Source organism: Salmo trutta, chromosome 21 (genome assembly GCF_901001165.1).
Source record: "Salmo trutta chromosome 21, fSalTru1.1, whole genome shotgun sequence".
In the NCBI taxonomy this organism is placed as follows: domain Eukaryota; kingdom Metazoa; phylum Chordata; class Actinopteri; order Salmoniformes; family Salmonidae; genus Salmo; species Salmo trutta.
Genome location: NC_042977.1, coordinates 25,961,493 through 25,980,879, shown reverse-complemented (window position 1 = coordinate 25,980,879; position 19,387 = coordinate 25,961,493). Strand labels below are relative to the sequence as shown.

Sequence of the window (19,387 nt, the reverse complement as noted above, 5' to 3'; positions counted from 1 at the left end):
CCAGCTCTGCTCTGAGACTGTGGAGCTCATTAGTGTGTGCAGTGTGATCCCCCCTGCCCCGGGACGCCCCTGGCCCTACTGCTTTTTTCTATGCCTGGAATGGGAACTAACACTGTCTCACAGTCCTGAGTGATTTTCCTGTTATCATCTGAAAATGTAAAGCATGATTGGAGGTCTACAGTCAGTTTATGGGAATTTGATGTGATGGGTAGAGAAGCACAGAGGCACTTTCTCCAGTTGGTAGGCGGAAGATGTTACTGCAACAACTTGACTGTCGGTGTGTGTGTGTGTGTGTGTGTGTGTGTGTGTGTGTGTGTGTGTGTGGTGTATGTGCATGTGTGTATACATTGAGGACCATATGATGACAATTCGCTGTATATTACACACACATAAAACATATATTTAATAATAAAACCACCATTTGTCCATCAAAGCCTAATGTGCTGTAGAGACATTAGTCAATGAGACAGAATATAGATATGATGCTGTCAGCCTCCTAGTAGAAGGTTCCTCCAGGTTTGTGTATGACCTTTGACAGTGGAGAAGATAGTGGCTTCAATATTTTCTTATCACATTTTCCTTTTCAGTACACTGTAAAAAACAAGATTCAATGTACAATTGTAAGGCAACCAGCTGCAATAGGATTGAGTTTCCTGAAGGAAATGTTCACACACAAACTTTTTGTTGTGAGTTTGCGCAACAACATTTTTGCTGAGCAATCTCACGATCCTATTGCAGCTGGCTGCCTTATAATTGTACATTTACATTTTTTACAGCGTTTGGTTTCAGCAACTACGGTGGATGCATAAGCAGACCAGCCCAGTACAGCTCCGTTTGGCCCCGTTCAGTTTAGCTCAGTAGTGTGAAAGGGTATCAGTATGATGAGATGAGTAGCCTTGTGTTGTTGTTGCCAGGAGAGGGAGAGCAGCCTCCTCAGCAGAGCCAACTAACCCTGGTCTTTCTTAGAGAGCAGCCTCCTCAGCAGAGCCAACTAACCCTGGTCTATCTTAGAGGACAAGGTGAATGACACCGACACTGCCAGAAGATAATCAATCTCAGCCACACAATCAGTCTCCATTTCACGGACAGGCAGCACAGACATGTGTGTTCCCTCCCTACAGTAAGTAAGGGGCGGCAGGTAGACTAGTGGTTAGAGTGTTGGACTGGTATCCGAAAGGTTGCAAGATCAAATCCCTGAGCTGACAAGGCAAAAAATCTGTCATTCTGCCCCTGAACAAGGCAGTTAAAAAGTTGTGTGTGTGTGTGTGTTCCCTCCCTCTCTGCTACACAGAGATGGATGATGTTGTTGAATTCTTCATTTCTTGCATTCAGCCATGCATGATCACTCAGCAGGCAGTGTAGGTGCAAGTATGTACTCATGTGAAATGTGTCATACTGTATGTTCATACGTTGCACATCTGACTTCAGGGGAGAGAAAGCTCATTAGCCAAGTAGTGTTCTAATTAGGACCGTCCTACATAGAAAACAACAACAAACATGGCGACTTACAAAACACTGCTTGAGTTATTTAGACTAATCTCTACCTTGGCTATTCTCTGTCACCAGCACTGTGTGGGGAATGTACAGAATTTAGACTATGAGAAAGGAGCCAAGAGAACAGATTGAGACCTTGAGTGAATATGACACAGCGCTTTCTTACTTCAAGAGAGGTAATTATAATCATAGTAAAAGCTAAATATGAAGTTGGTGAAGTACGGTATAAACCACGCTGTAGGTCCCTGCGGACAGGTAAATCCATTGTAACATGAAGTGCCATGACAACCATTTCCTTTTAATTGCCCACAATGCCAGCTCGTTCTTGTCTGTGTGAGCCCTTGTGAAAGGGGATATGTGCATTGTTGTGCTGTGGTAGAAGTTGATTATGTGAAACATGGAGCAAAGTGTTAAAAGACTTCCAAACTGCTAAAGGACTTCAACATTTAACACGCCCCCATCTCACTGCCACCAAAGCATACATCTATCAAAATAATCAGCTTTGGCATCAGAAAGCCACTTTAATAAACATGCATAGTATAAATTATCCTGTGCTACATGTAATTCAGGAATCTAATGCCATTCCATCTTAAAATGTATAATTGTCTCACAAAACATTCGGCTGTGTATATCACAGTTCTTCCCATATGCATCTCCCCAGCTCCAGTATGCAGTAGGAAGTATCTGTCAACTGATTCACAGTTTCAGCAGAGTATTTTAGTATTCCTCGACAGGGTCAGAGTGTAAGTAGAGCCCCTCTTGTGTGTTTTGGCACATGCAGCGTCAGCGGAAGGAAGGACAGGCTTATCAGACTCAGAGTTAGTAGCCGGTGGACTGACTCCTCATTCATGCTTTGCTAGGCTGGAGGTTAACAGTGGTTGACAGACAGGCAGGAGCCAGGGCAGGGTCGGACGCTGAGTGAAGCAGGCCTCCTAGCTGGAACATACAGCTGGATCATCCACCAGCAGTACTACTCAGACTGCCTTGGGAATGACCTCAGTCCATTGTGGTCTTCTTTCTGGGAATGAGGCACAGAGACAGGACCCACATGACTCACACACTATATATACAAAAGTATGTGGACACCCCTTCAAATTAGTGGATTCGGCTATTTCAGCCACACCCATTGCTGACAAGTGCATAAAGTTGATTACACAGCCATGCAATCTCCATAGACAAACATTGCCAGTAGAATGGCCTTACTGAAGAGCTCAGTGACTTTCTATGTGGCACCGTCATAGGATGACACCTTTCCAACAAGTCAGTTCATCAAATTTCTGCCCTGCTAGAGCTGCCTCGGTCAACTGTAAGTGCTGCTATTGTGAAGTGGAAACGTTGAGGAGCAACATTGGCTCAGCTGCGAAGTGGTAGGCCACACAAGCACACAGAAAAATCGCGTGTAAAAATCGTCTGCCCTCAGTTGTAACACTCCCCACCGAGTTCCAAACTGCCACTGGAAGCAACGTCAGCACAATAACTATTCATCTGGAGCTTCATGAAAAAGGTTTCCATGGCCAAGCAGCCGCACACAAGCCGAAGACCACCATATGCAATGCCAAACATCGGGTGAAGTGGTGTAAACCTTGCCACCATTGGAGCAGTAGAAATGCGTTCTCTGGAGTGAGGAATCACGCTTCACCATCTGGCAGTTCGACGGACGAATCTGGGTTTGGCGGATGCCAAGAGAACGCTACCTGCCCGAATGCATAGTGCCAACTGTAAAGTTTGGTGGAGGAGGAATAATGGTCTAGGGCTGTTATTCATGGTTCGGGCTAGGCCTTGACTGGTCTGCACAGAGCCTTGACCTCAACCCCATAGAACACCTTTGGGATGAATTGGAACGCCAACTGCAACCCAGGACTAATCGTCCAACATCAGTGCCCGACCTCACTATTGCTCTTCTGGCTGAATGGAAGCAGGTCCCCGCAGCAATGTTTCAACATCTAGTGGAAAGCCTTCCCAGCAGAGTGTAGGCTGTTATAGCAGCAAAGTGGGTACCAACTCCATATTAATGGCCTTGATTTTGGAATGCGACGTTCACCAAGCAGGTGTCGACATACTTTTGGTCATATAGTGTATCTCCAGCTATAGCTAGTGTTGTTTGCACTGTATAACAGTGTCTAAGGAAATAATAGTCTAGGGTAAGATACTTGTATTCTAGCTCCTTGCTTGTCTTGATGGAGACGAAGGTCCCTATTTTTAAGATACTGTAGTTTGTTAGTGTAAATGCATTGCCTCTTGAAGAAAACACCTAGAAACACTATAAATGTCACTGAAACACAATACAATAACATCTAGTGTGTTAAGAGTGCTCTCTTTCCCCAAATACTGATCCCTACACTCAGTACACTCAGTACATACACTATTCTTGTCCTACTCCAGGAGACATCCGTTCGTAACAGTTCTGATTGCACAACTCCTGAGCTGTAATATTATCCCCTCCTCTCCTCATCTCTCTCTCCTCTCCTTCTCTCTCTCCTCTCCTTCTCCCTCTCTCCTCTCCTCCTCCCTCTCTCCTCTGCTGTATGTATGAGCCAGCCAGAGCCCTAGGGCTCAGCTTGCACCAGTATTACACGGATGTCATGTACAATCACACATCTACTTTCAGCAGCAGCACCCACACCCACTCACAGCTACACATCAAGGACCTCTTGGGATCCCATCATCGCAGCTGTTTAGGGAAACACGTCACTCACACATCAGCCGGCACAGATTACAAACGATGGAACGATGGATGGAAAACACTTTCAAAAGTGTCATGGGATTCTGAAGCTCTAAATCGTATCTGCCGCATACATTATGTAAAAATATAGCCTCATTTTCCAAGCATCCTCACATGACTAACAAGACTTGGAAGGATGGCATAGCGAGTTTAGTAAAATATGACATAAAAAAGAATCAAGAATTACATGGAAATGGTTAGGGAAGAGTGGAGTAAGTTTAGCCAAAGGGTTAAGTTGAGCCACCCTTGTTTCTAGGAAACCATACACAAAATGTATCACTTGACCAAATATTCAGGAAGGGATCATAATTTAATGGAGTCTGTGAAGGAAGAAACCACATAGAAAAAGTAATATGCAAGTTAGGTTACAAAAAAAAACAGATGTTCACTAAGTCAAATTAATTTCATGATGCTTGTCTCTCAACCGAAGTAGATCATTTAAGTCCATCCTTGTAACTGTGTGGGCTAATACAGTCAAAATGTTTGCCTTGGGGTAAGTTGAGCCAATGTTTGAGCAAATGGCAAGCTGAGCAAATTGAAGTGTTTACTTCACAGGCATAATGCAAGGCATTATCGCTGGGATATGAGGTAACAACAGGGCCTGGCCTATTTTAAAAGTGTTTAAAAAGTACTAAGTGTTTGTTAGGTCTTAAGCCTGTGTTAAAATATGCTTAAAATTATTAAAAGACCAAAAAATTATTGTGATTGTGTTGAATTGTGTTTGGGAAATAAAGATAGACTTGGTTTTAAAAAGTAGTGGTAATATTTAATTTAGTACAGAAATGTGTAGGCAGCTTAAATGACCCTGTTCCGCTGTTCAACTTTCCCCAAGAGACCACTTTTTTTGGACAAGCTATGTTTTCAAAACTGTAATGTTTACATGAATTCTGATTATTTCCAGGGATACACAACATCCTGAAATATATGTAGATACCTTTGTTAATAGGAATACTATGTTTCCCTTGATGGAATGATGCTGAATGTAAATGTAATGAATGTAATGTCTCAACTTAACTCAGTCACCCCTATGCTTATTTTTTTATTAATCAGATAAAGAGGACCAAATGTATCTGACTTCAACAAGGCTTCCTTGTAAATTGCATTCACCTAAACTAACCTAGAGACCTGAGTTACAACTTTGCTCCTGCTTTCCATCCAAGAGGCAGATGGTATGTCTCAGGGAGCCAGACCTGTGTACGAGGGATAGAGATGCCCTCTGAATGTCAGCCCCAACATTCCTCCCCATTAACTCTCCCATAAGTGATTGGTCCCTCCTCTCCATTTCTCATTCCGATTGGCAAGCCAGACTCTCTCTCTCTCTCCAGTACAGCCATGCGTAAATCTCCCTCACAGCACCATGGCGATTAGCCATCATTGGGATTGCCCACTCCCTCCACTCCAGACCCAGGGACGGACAAAAATGACAAAATACAATTACAAAAACGAATGTTTTAAAATAAAATATAAAATTCTTGTATTTTGAAATGTATTTCCTAAAATACATGTATTTTGTATTTTAAAATACAGAAATTACATTTGCAAATAGCCGGCCGGAACAGCAACAACAATCACAGTAACGGTTACAGAAACGTTTTACTTGCTATGACTGTAATATGTTGTTGTTTATCTACCTTAGTTTAGAGAGCAGTATTTCTGTTACATGCATTTGAAATACAGTACTTATTTTAATTACTTCTGAGTATTTTGTATGTTGTATTGCACTGGGCTGAACTACACTCCAATTTATTTTGTAACAAGATACTTTCGAAAGCTGTCAATTGTATTTTCAAAATACAAAATCATTTTCTTTTCAATTTCTTTAAAGCAGTTAACCATTTTTTCACCCTACATTGGTATCAAAAGTCTGATGGTACTATGGTGTGATAAGAGCGTCTGCTAAATTAACTACATGTAAATCAGTGGAGGCTTCTCGGAGGAGGAAGGGGTGGACTATCCTACTCAGTGAATTTCATAAAAATAAACATAGTGAAACATCTAAAAAGTGATTATTTTTACATAAAACTATACTAAATACATTCACATCACCAAATAACTTATTTAAACACACTGTTTTGCAATGAAGGTCTACAGTAGCCTCAACAGCACTGTCATGGTCGTGATAATGGACGGACCAAGGCGCAGTGTGATTTGAGTTCCACATCATTTTATTAAGTGAAAACTTCTCAACAAAACAATAAACAAGCAACGAAACGTGACTTACGTGTTGCAACAAGCACAAACACAAACAATATCCCACAAATGCAGGTGGGAACGGGGACACCTTAAGTATGATCCCCAATTAGAGACAACGATAATCAGCTGCCTCTAATCAGGAACCATACTCAAACCCAAACATAGAAATATATTGACTAGGACACCCCCTAGTCATGCCCTGACCAAACACACCCTCGGGGTTCTCTATGGTCAGGTCGTGACAAGCACTCTGTAGGGCAGCACTATTGTGTAGCTGGAGGACAGCTATTTTCCATCCTCCTCTGGTTCAATACAATACCTAGGAGTCTCATGGTTCTCACCCCCTTCCATAGACTTACACAGTAATTATGATGACTTCCGGATGACATCCTCCAACCTATCAGAGCGCTTGCAGCATGAACTGACATGTTGTCCACCCAATCAAAGGATCAGAGAATGAATCTAGTACTGAAAGCATAAGATACATCTAGCTAGCACTGCAGTGCATAAAATGTGGTGAGTAGTTGACTCAAAAAGAAAGACAATAGTTGAATAGTTTTCAATACATTACTTAAACAATTAAGGAGAAGCAGCAGAGAGAGAGAGAGAGAGAGCGAGAGAGAGATATTTGGTTGGATTTTGTTTTCTTCAGTTTCACTTATGCTAGCTAATGCAGCTAATTTAGCCTACTCAACAACCTGACTCAAACAGAGAGGAATGATATTTATGTTAGCTAGGTGCTAAGGGTAACCAACACTTCAACTCTTCCAAGTCAAGGTAAGCTTTCGGTTTTAATAATTTATTGCCACCGGGGCCTGGCGGTGTAACTGCTAAACTGCTTGCTATACGGTATTGCGTGATTGTACATACACATGGATTGGATTGTGGGTTTACTAATGCGTTAGTTCTAGTAGCTACTGTATGTTGACTATGACGTTAGCTAATATGGTGACAATGATGTAGGCTGTGTGTAGTGGTTATGGTATGAAGGTTTGGCTTGAAGAGTTTTTTTTGCCTGGTAACAGACAGCTGTTGTCCACAAGCGAAGGGAAAATGAGAGAGAAGGAGAGTGTGCAGATGTGATGATGCTGTTTGTATGGCTGCTATAAAAGTGAACTGTGTGTACGGGTGATCATGGGTGTATTTCTTCCGCCAAAACTGTTGCAAAACATTTCTTAAACAGAAACAAATGGAATGAAACGGGGATGGACCTACCTGAATTTATCCAATAGAAATTCTCGTTTTAGTTGCAAAACGTTTTGCAACTGTTTGGACTAATGACTACATCCTAGATCAGCTAGATGCAGGTAAGATTGTGCAAGGCGGTATTGAATGTGTCACTGTTCGCCAGCTTCATTACTCCTTTTTGTCTCTCGACCTGTGCACCTACGTTACAAACATTCATTTGTAGGCTTGGTTGTCGAGTATTCGAGTATCATGTAGTAGCCTAAACCTATCAGTGTTACATTGAGCTGGATGATGGACAGACAGTCATCCAATATTCTGTCATAGAAATAAGGCCATGATTATTAAAAAATGTAATCATCCTCCCTAATCTTAAACGGCTCTGTAAATGTATATGTAAAATGTAACAATTGCAAAGCATGCTGAGAATTACTCTAATGAGCTCTGCCCTGAAACAAGGACAATGACAATACCCAGTGTGCTTTGCAGCTGTTCATTTTAAAATATACATTTACATTTTGGTCATTCAGCAGACACTCTTATCCAGAGTGATTTACAGTCAGTGCATTCAACTAAGTTAGATAAACAACAACATATCACAGTTATAGCAAGTAAGACGTTTCTGTAACCGTTACTGAGAATGTTGTTGCTGTTCGGCCAGCTACTTGCAAATGTATTTTTGTATCTTACTTTTTATTTTGATACATTGGTCTTTAGGGTATTTTGTGTTTGTAATTTGTAATTTATGCCCATCTCTGCCTTAGTTGAGTGAACTACTTGTGCGCGGGTCAGCTGTTTGTTCACCTGCACCCGCCCGCAATTGCTAATAACCCATCCACAACCACCCAACTATATGTGATAAAGTGAAAATCTGAGGCCTGCACCTGACCCTAACCAGCAAATGTAGAAAATGCACTATCGGCTACAGGCAAAGACTGCAGAACGATTTTTGACAGGGAGTGCCGGATTTTGTTTTGCCTGATTTAAATATGTTTCTGCTTAGAATTTCTGACATTTGGTAGGCTATTTGTTATTCAACTTGTCTATAATTATATACATGTAGCTCGTCTTTTGTCATATATTACCCGCATTTAAAAAAAGTAAAGCGGTCAAAGGCACTGCATCTCAGTGCTGGAGGCGTCACTACAGACACCCTGGTTTGAATCCAGGCTGTATCACAACTGGCCGTGATTGGGAGTCCCATAGGGCAGCGCACAATTGGCCCAGCATTGTCCGGGTTTGGCCGGTGTAGGCCGTCATTGTAAATAAGAATTTGTTCTTAACTGACTTTCCTAGTTAAATTATGGTAAATAAATATATACACTGCTCAAAAAAATAAAGGGAACACTTAAACAACACAATGTAACTCCAAGTCAATCACACTTCTGTGAAATCAAACTGTCCACTTAGGAAGCAACACTGATTGACAATACATTTCACATGCTGTTGTGCAAATGGAATAGACAATAGGTGGAAATTATAGGCAATTAGCAAGACACCACCAATAAAGGAGTGGTTCTGCAGGTGGGGACCACAGACCACTTCTCAGTTCCTATGCTTCCTGGCTGATGTTTTGGTCACTTTTGAATGCTGGCGGTGTTTTTACTCTAGAGGTAGCATGAGACGGAGTCTACAACCCACACAAGTGGCTCAGGTAGTGCAGCTCATCCAGGATGGCACATCAATGCAAGCTGTGGCAAGAAGGTTTGCTGTGTCTGTCAGCGTAGTGTCCAGAGCATGGAGGCACTACCAGGAGACAGGCCAGTACATCAGGAGACGTGGAGAAGGCCGTAGGAGGGCAACAACCCAGCAGCAGGACTGCTACCTCCGCCTTTGTGCAAGGAGGAGCAGGAGAAGCACTGCCAGAGCCCTGCAAAAGGACCTCCAGCAGGCCACAAATGTGCATGTGTCTGCTCAAACGGTCAGAAACAGACTCCATGAAGGTGGTATGAGGGCCCGACGTCCACAGGTGGGGGTTGTGCTTACAGCCCATCACCGTGCAGGACGTTTGGCATTTGCCAGAGAACACCAAGATTGGCAAATTCGCCACTGGTGCCCTGTGCTCTTCACAGATGAAAGCAGGTTCACACTGAGCACGTGACAGACGTGACAGAGTCTGGAGACGCCGTGGAGAACGTTCTGCTGCCTGTAACATCCTCCAGCATGACCGGTTTGGCGGTGGGTCAGTCATGGTGTGGGGTGGCATTTCTTTGGGGGGCCGCACAGCCCTCCATGTGCTCGCCAGAGGTAGCCTGACTGCCATTAGGTACCGAGATGAGATCCTCAGACCCCTTGTGAGACCATATGCTGGTGCGGTTGGCCCTGGGTTCCTCCTAATACAAGACAATGCTAGACCTCATGTGGCTGGAGTGTGTCAGCAGTTCCTGCAAGAGGAAGGCATTGATGCTATGGACTGGCCCGCCCGTTCCCCAGACCTGAATCCAATTGAGCACATCTGGGACATCATGTCTCGCTCCATCCACCAACGCCACGTTGCACCACAGACTGTCCAGGAGTTGGCGGATGCTTTAGTCCAGGTCTGGGAGGAGATCCCTCAGGAGACCATCCGCCACCTCATCAGGAGCATGCCCAGGCATGGTAGGGAGGTCATACAGGCACGTGGAGGCCACACACACTACTGAGCCTCATTTCGACTTGTTTTAAGGACATTACATCAAAGTTGGATCAGCCTGTAGTGTGGTTTTCCACTTTAATTTTGAGTGTGACTCCAAATCCAGACCTCCATGGGTTGATAAATTGGATTTCCATTGATTATTTTTGTGTGATTTTGTTGTCAGCACATTCAACTATGTAAAGAAAAAAGTATTTAATAAGATTATTTCTTTCATTCAGATCTAGGATGTGTTGTTTAAGTGTTCCCTTTATTTTTTTGAGCAGTATATAAAAATATATATATATATTATATATAATTATATAATAATTTAGACTATGGATGAAAAAGTGAACTTGTTCCAAAGGTTTAGCTCAGTTGTATGCTGCCTTGCGATCTATTAACAGCAAGGGTTGCATTAAATAGGCATTATATTTTTATATGATGCATTTTCCGATGTTCAATTAATTCACACAAAACGTATAAACAAAAGCCTTCAATGTGAAAGTTGATACATCTAGGCCCTTCATATATAGGCTATGCGCAGCAATTTATCGAATCAGTTATTGTTTTCTTGCTCAAACCCGCGAGCAACACCTGTAAAACTCAAGACATTCCTCTCAAAACACAGGGATGTTGATTCGAACAGGACTAGTACTATCAGAGGACTTTGGAGTTTGGTTATTCTGGTTAGTCAATGTAACATTTTCAGTTTCCATTTAACAAATCTAAATACTAGGCTACATTTTCCTTGACATGCCATAGGCCTATTTGAAGTCTCGTCTTGTGACTGTGGAAATTGTATAGCACCTCACAATCAACACACATAGCATCCTCTTTTTTCACTTCACCAAATATTTCCTAAACATTACTTGCAGAGTTGCAAAGAAAAAGCCATATCTCAGACTGGCCAATAAAAATAAAAGATTAAGATGGGCAAAAGAACACAGACACTGGACAGAGGAATTCTGCCTAGAAGGCCAGCATCCTGGAGTCGCCGCTTCACTGTTGACGTTGAGACTGGTGTTTTGCAGGTACTGTTTAATGAAGCTGCCAGTTGAGGACTTGTGAGGCGTCTGTTTTTCAATCTAGACACTCTAATGTACTTGTCCTCTTGCTCAGTTGTGCACCGGGGCCTCCCACTCCTCTCTCTATTCTGGTTAGTAAGTTTGCGCTGTTCTGTGAAGGGAGTAGTACACAGCGTTGTACGAGATCTTCAGTTTGTTGGCAATTTCTAGCATGGAATAGCCTTAATTTAGACTAACGAGTTTCAGAAGAAAGTTCTTTGTTTCTGGCCATTTTGAGTCTGTAATCGAAACCACAAATGCTGATGCTCCAGATACTCAAATAGTCTAAAAAAGGCCAATTTTATAGCTTCTTTAATCAGAACAACAGTTTTGAGCTGTGCTAACATAATTGCAAAAGGGTTTTCTAATGATCAATTAGCTAACACATGGATTAGCTAACACAACGTGCCATTGGAACACAGGAGTGATGGTTGCTGGTAATGGGCCTCTGTACGCCTATGTAGATAGTCCATTAAAAATCTGCCGTTTACAGCTACAATAGTCATTTACAACATTAACAATGTCTACACTGTATTTCTGATCAATTTTATGTTATTTTAATAGACAAAAAAATTGTTTTTCTTTCAAAAACAAGGACATTTCTAAGTGACCCCAAACTTTTGAATGGTGGTGTATATGAAAATTAACATACCAAAAGGATCTGCAAAGCACACTAGCTATTATTATTGGCCTTGTTTCAGTGCGGAGCTCATTATAATAATATCAGCATGCTTTGCAATTGTACATTTGTACATATACATTTATATTTAGTTCATTCAGCAGACTTCTGATACCAACGTAGGGTGAAAGGGGGACACAAAATGGTGAACCGCAATAGAAAAATGGTATAGAAAATGATTTTGTATTGTGAAACTACAAATTACAGATCTCGAAGGTATCTTGTTACAAAACACATTGGAGTGTAGTTCAGCCCAGTGTAATACAAATGGCAAAATACTATTTCAAATACATGTAACAGAAATACTGCCCATCTCCGTCCACTCCACACCAAGCAGCAAGTCAATGTCAGGGCCTCACTCTGATGAGCTTGTCTGCCTCAAAACCTTGTGGACCAAACCCCCTTTTCCTCACAACACCACAAGGTTTTATCAGGGCCGTACTCTGAGGCTGACTCCCTATTCTGCCTCTACTCCTTACAAAACAGTGCATGACGTTGTTGCTGCTGTTTTCAATTCACACGCAAGGATAACAAAGGATGTTCATATCAATAGAATTACATACTCTTATGCAGATTTATCTAAAAATAAAACGGCTTGTCTGCGTTTAGAGCCTTTTGAAATGGGGGAAATTATAAATGGTGGGAGAATAGGATATCAGAGATGCAATGGGAAGTGATGTGCATGGGCCAGAAAGGGGGAAGTGATTTGCATGGGCTTTAGATGTCTTAGCCTGGCTCTTAACTGCGGATGACCTCTTTCAGGGCCATGCTCCCCTAATGCCTAATTACTCTGCTGCCTCATTAGAAATCTGCTTTGACGGCTTTTATTTAATGTGGACAAGGACATCATAGGTCAGATTAAAGAGGAATAAAGATGAAAAGGTTTGATGCATGAACAATAACATACCTGTACTGTACAGAGTAAAACAAAAACATATACTGCTTCTGTATGCAAATACAGTAAAATGAAAAACAGTATCGCTCTCAGGCTCATTCTCTAACACGCAAACTAGATCTGGGCATCAAACTGATGAGAGCAGCCTCTGATCCCCCACACAGCTCAAATATCTCAAATTATTGTGGAGAGCTGATGGCAGAGTCAGGACGGGACGCAAATGCCAGCTTGATGTTTTCACTCAGACCCAACAGCCATCGTGAAAGATTAACTAGTCCAGAAACTTCCCTCCACACTTTCTCTCATCCCATGTCCCTTGTTTTCTTTTTCTCTCTTTTCTCCACTTGCCCAAGCAGCTCTCCTGTGGGTCCAGCCCATATGTCTGCCTTGACTAGCCCCGGGCGCAGAGCAGCATGATGGAAAGTGGCAATCTTTATTCAGACATGCAGCACCAGCAAATAGTTGAAGGGGAAGTCAAATACAGGCGTTATTATTTATTTGTTTCGGAAGATTGTGCCTAGCTTATTTTTCATCAACTATGCATATCTGAAGTGTTTGTTGTTCCAGTACTCAAGCTTTCTCAGTTTCAAGAGATAAACCTGAAGATAAGCAAATGCCACCTTCCTTTATTTTCACAAGACAACACAGCTCAACGTCAGTTAGAGAGATCGGTCCTTAGCAGTTCTGTTATTATTTCCTTCCACCTCTGCATGGTATCTGTCCTTTTATGATTATCTATAAATATAACAATTATTGCCAAAATACATTTGTTTTCATTTAGAATATGGCAAAGGGTCCAGGTGATAATTTCCTGGGACTACAGAGACATCTCTTAACGTTTCATCATGAGATGTCAAACTGAGCCTTGCTGTCAGTGGATTGCCACTAGGATAACAATCTAAGAATTCCCAGAGGAACAGTCAAACTAAGTAGCAGGAAGTTCGACTCAAATCAGCACTGACATCTGGGACTCATCTAACGGGGCAGTCTCTACGTTTGATGAAGACGCTTGAAACGTTTCAGTGAAATTATGAAAACATGCTGTCATTTTTTATAAATGACTTGATAACAGGGAACTTCAGAGAGTCCTTATCATATAAATACATACTGTATCTCAGATAGCATGCTATTCATTACAGAACATTTCTTTTTTCTCCTTCTTGTAAGCATGTACACAATGCCTGGATTAAATCCAATTATAAAAGGGGAATTTCTTCAGATCCCTTAACCACATTTTAGAAATTAGTGACATTTCTCCAAGCCTATTCCACACACCGGCTCTGATTTGAAATGTTCTGTATATAATAATAATGGTTTAAAATACCAGGGAGAGACGCTTATGTTGCTCATGTGGACTGGACCAGGCAAGGAGCCATGTTTTGTCCACAGCACTCAAAGACTCATCTACAAAGAGATACAGCGGTGATAATCCTCAGGCTCTTCATCCTCCTGCTTACAAATACAGCAAATATCCTCAGGCTTAGTGCTGCTATGACATTGTGTTGTGTGGTGTATGCTTTGGGAGTCAGGTGAACATACTGTGATGCTGTGGAGAGAGTCTTTCTTGGCATTGACATTTGCTGGTATGTGGTTCCCTGACAGTGTTGGTACAGTAGATCAATGTGTTGTGAAAGGGATAAACACACCAAACTGTGGTGCTCTTGAGGGTTTCCATAGTGATGGTGGTGTGTATTAATGGTGATCCAGTGGAGACATTGACCTTTATTGGTCTGTGCAGCAGCGTTTGTTTTTGCCAGCCAGTAGACCTTTACTCCTGCTGGTGGTGATTTAAAGGGTGATTGAGAGAAGACACTGCCATTTTCTACCGTGGACAGTGGTATGGTTGAGCAGTGCATATTTTGACTCGCCAGATAAACAGAGCAACAAATCTAGACTGACCTGTGACTTCTCAGTGTGTATTCGAAGAGTGATAAACTGACTGACCTGTGCTGCTCTGGATGGTCCTGACGGTGGTGGTGGTGGTCCTGGGGGGTGAGGAGGGCAGCAGGGACATCCCGTCATCCTCGGAGCAGCCCTGGTCCATGGCCCTCACGTAGCTGTTTCTACGCATGCGGAAGCAGCTCGGCATGGGCAGGTCCAACGCATCCATGGCCTGCGACTCCATCTCACTGTACACCTGCTCACACACCTGCTCTATCTGCCCGTTCACCTCCACCTCACTCACCTGCAAGGGGACGAGGTGTCGGGGACGATGGGGGAGAGAGGGGGTGCAGCACACCCGGACATCCAAATATCAGTATCCTAACCTGGAGAACGCGCCATAGAAGAGCCACTTACCTAGAGTTTAATAGCCGTGCACATTCAATGCCGAGGGGCAGAGTAAACACATCTGAAATCATTAGGAGAAGTAAGGAAGAGAACTACAGAAGAAAAAGAGGAACCACAATGCAGCAGTAGCAAGAGGAGGAAGAGTCAGAGGGAATGGGAGTGTGAGGGTCAACGTTAATTGGAGAACAAGCAAGTGCAATGAAGAGATTGTTTGGGATGATGAGGATATTTAATTTAGGGTCTAAAACAGAGCTCTACATTATTGAAGCAAGCAGCTGGACATTCCATTCTCAACTTGTGTTTCCTCTATTCCTGGTATCCTCTCTCCTCGACTCCTTTTCAAAACACATAAAAGTAACCTTGGATCTTCGAGAAAAGACAAATTGAGAAAAGGTAAGACAAGAACCTGAGCATCTAAGATGGTTTAATAACATACTGTAGGTTAGGGTGGGATAAAGAGGGTTTGGATATGGTCTAAAGCACCAAAAGACAAGAGCTTGAGGGGCTTTTGGCAAGACTAATGCTGAGATGTTTGTAATTCCATCTGATTTTCACTGATAACTGAGGGTGGGTATTAAACAAGAAACAGTTGGTGAATACTGATACTTAATCCAAATCTTATCGCATTTTAGTTTGGGAGATTTCACAGATTTGAAAGATGATTGTTCAGTGAGTTATATTTGTAATTCCAGACATGAAAAGCAAAGGGCATAAGGTCACTCATTAGAAATATTTTGTGTGACTAGTTTATTCTGAAATGTAAGGAAAATAAAAAATTGTATCTACAATGTCCTTGGAATTATTGTACAATAATTGGATTATTATATTTTAATCAATGTTTAAATGTTTATTTAGCTGAGAGTAACATGAAGTAATGTGTATGACATACAGTATGGAGGTAATATGATAATGGTTTCGGTTTTTATAATGATTTATTCTGTTATGCTATCTTCGAAATACTATAAAACAATGCACAACTGGCTTTAAAGGCTGTGTATTCTTCCAAACTCTAGCGAGGAGATATGGTAAATGGAATGGTAGATTAATTTTGCTTCTCCTCTTTAGGTTGACTCTTGATGGTTGAGGGCTGAACATTGACATTGAGACTGGTTTGAAATACAATTCATCTCATCGCTGGAGAGATGAATTTGTGGCTGATTTCATGGCTGATTTGACTTGGACTTTGACTTGATGTGACTTTCCTCCCTTGCACAGACGTAGCACCAGAGAAGGTGACGTAATGCTGGGAGCACCAACCTGGCTGATGGTGCTCATAGCCCTCATGTAACTCTCGTTTCGCGAGCGGTATTGGGGTGAGGAGAGCAGCGCTTTGGGGTCCAGGAGCCCTTTGGGGTCCAGGGTGTCCAGGCTCCTATTGATGGAAACTTCACTCACCGCCCGCAGGTAGCTGTGGCTCCTGATCTGCAGCTTCGGAGAGTGTTCGTTGGAGATCCTGCCAATGAAGACAATTCCACAAACAGGTGTTAATAATAATGCCTCCTAACGTTGGCATGATCACTCATTGACAAGGAGTTGGCAAGACAGCACAAAGTCAAATCAAATTTTATCCATCACATACACATGGTTAGCAGATGTTAATGCGAGCGTAGCGAAATGCTTGTGCTTCTAGTTCTGACAGTGCAGTAATATCTAACAAGTAATCAAACTATTCCCCAACAACTACCTTATATGTACAAATCCAAAGGGGTGAATGAGAATATGCACATATAAGTATATGGATGAGCGATGGCCGAGCGGCATAGGCAAGATGCAATAGATGGTATAAAATACAGTATATACATGTGATATGAGTAATGTAAGATATGTAAACATTATTAAAGTGCCATTATTTAAAGTGGCATTGTTTAAAGTGACTAGTGATCCATTTATTAAAGTGTCCAGCGATTGGGTCTCAATGTAGGCAGCAGCTTCTCTGAGTTAGTGATTGCAGTTTAGCAGTTCGATGGCCTTGAGATAGAAGCTGTTTTTCAATCTCTCGGTCCCAGCTTTGATGCACCTGTACTTACTTCGCCTTCTGGATGGAAGCGGTGTGAACAGGCAGTGGCTCGTGTGGTTGTTGTCTTTGATGATCTTTTTGGCCTTCCTGTGACATCGGGTGCTTTAGGTGTCATGGAGGGCAGGTACTTTGCCCCCAGTGATGCGTTGTGCAGACCGCACCACCCTCTGGAGAGCCTTGCGGTTGAGGGCGGTGCAGTTGCTGTACAAGGCTGTGATACAGCCCGACAGGATGCTCTCGATTGTGCATCTGTAAAGGTTTGTCAGGGTTTTGAGTGACAAGATACATTTCTTCAGTCTCCTGACATTGAAGAGGCGCTGCTGCACCTTCTTCACCACACTGTCTGTGTGGGGGGACCATTTCAGTTTGTCCGTGATGTGTACACCCAGGAACTTAAAACTTTCCACCTTCTCCACTGCTGTCCTTTCGATGTGGATGGGGGGTGCTCCCTCTGCTGTTTCCTGAAGTACACAATCATCTCCCTTGTTTTGTTGACGTTGAGTGAGAGGTTGTTTCCTGACACCACACTCTGAGTGCCCTCACCTGCTCCCTGTAGGCTGTCTTGTCGTTGTTGGTGATCAAGCCCACTACTGTTGTTTCGTCTGCAAACTTGATGATTGAGTTGTTGAGGCGTGCATGGAGATGCAGTCATGGGTGAACAGAGAGTACAGGAGAGGGCTGAGCACACACCCTTGTGGGGCCCCAGTGTTGAGGGTCAGCAAAGTGGAGATGTTGTTTCCTACCTTCACCACCTGGGGGCGGCAAGTCAGAAAGTTCAGGACCCAGTTGCACAGGGCGGGGTTGAGACCCAGGGCCTCCAGCTTGATGATGAGCTTGGAGGGTACTATGGTGTTGAATGCTGAACTGTAGTCAATGAACAGCATTCTTACATAGGTATTATTTTTGTCCAGATGGGATAGGGCAGTATGCAGTGTGATGGCGATTGCGTCATCTGTGGACCTGTTGGGGCAGTATGCAAACTGAAGTATGTCTAGGGTGGCCGGTATGGTGGAGGTGATATGATCCTTGACTAGTCTCTCAAAGCACTTCATGGTGACAGAAGTGAGTACTACGGGGCGGTAGGCATTTAGTTCAGTTATCTTTGTCTTCTTGTGTACAGTAACAATGGTAGCCATCTTGAAGCATGTGGGGACAGCAGACTGGGATAGGGAGCGATTGAATATGCATAAACACACCAGCCAGCTGGTCTGCGCATGCTCTGAGGACGCGGCTAGGGATGCCATCTTGGCCAGCAACCTTGCGAGGGTTAACAAGTTTAAATGTTTTACTCACGTCAGCAACGGAGAAGGAGGGAGAGGAGGGGTGGGGGTGGGGTGCAGTCTTTGTTAGCGAGCGCGACGGCGGCACTGTATTATCCTCAAAGCGGGCTAAGAAGGTGTTTAGTTTGTCTGGTGTTTGTGACGTGGCTGTTTTTGTTTTTGTAGTCCGTGATTTCCTGTAGACCCTGCCACATACGTCTCGTGTCTGAGCTGTTGAATTGCGACTCCACCTTGTCCCTGTACCGGCATTTTGCTTGTTTGATTGCCTTGCAGAGGGAATAACTACACTGCTTATATTCAGACATATTTCCAGTCATCTTTCCATGGTTAAATGCAGTGGATTGCGCTTTCAGTTTTGCGCGAATCCCACCATCCATCCACGGTTTCTGGTAGGGTAGGTTTTAATAGTCACAGTGGGTACAACATCTCCAATGCACTTCTTTATAAACGCACTCCCCGAGTCACCGTATATGTCAGTGTTGTTCTCTGAGGTTGACCAGAACTGTCACGAATCCCACCGAAGGTGGCTCCCCTGCCTGCTCGGGCGGCGCTCGGCGGTCGTCGTCGCCGACCTACTAGCCGCCGCTGATCCTTTTTTCCTTTTCGTTTGGTATGTCTTATTGTTTGCACCTGTTCCTCATTTGGTTTATTGATTTTTGGTTATTTAAGCATGGTTAACCCGCCCAGTGTTGTGCGGGATTATTTAGCGTCAGGTTGTGTTTTTTGTATTTGGATGTGCTGGCGATCTACTACTATTATCTTATATTCATGCTATGCACCTGTTGTGGGCAATTTGCATTTTTTCCACGCCGGTTGTGTTGGCGTCGTTTGTGTTGTGTTTTATTTAATAAACACAAAGTTCCTTACCTCTGCTCTCTGCGCCTGACTCCTACCACCACTCCTAGCAACTCTTGACAGAATCCCGCACCAGCTATGGAGTCAGCAGGAGCAGCCT

The 19,387-nt window shown here is 43.0% G+C and overlaps 1 protein-coding gene across 4 annotated transcripts in view; it reads right to left on the bottom strand.

The window, feature by feature from the left end:
- The window catches only part of dlgap1a (discs, large (Drosophila) homolog-associated protein 1a), a 112,339-nt gene that overhangs the window by 11,121 nt on the left and 81,831 nt on the right, over nt 1–19,387 (bottom strand). For 3 of the 4 annotated variants that reach the window (XM_029704916.1, XM_029704918.1, XM_029704920.1), the window contains exons 5-6: nt 16,393–16,588; nt 14,791–15,031 (exon numbers count right to left, since the gene is read on the bottom strand). In XM_029704916.1, the coding sequence (XP_029560776.1) occupies nt 14,791–15,031; nt 16,393–16,588 (437 nt within the window). The remainder of the gene's footprint in view (nt 1–14,790; nt 15,032–16,392; nt 16,589–19,387) is intronic. The other variant, XM_029704919.1, reaches the window with a different exon arrangement.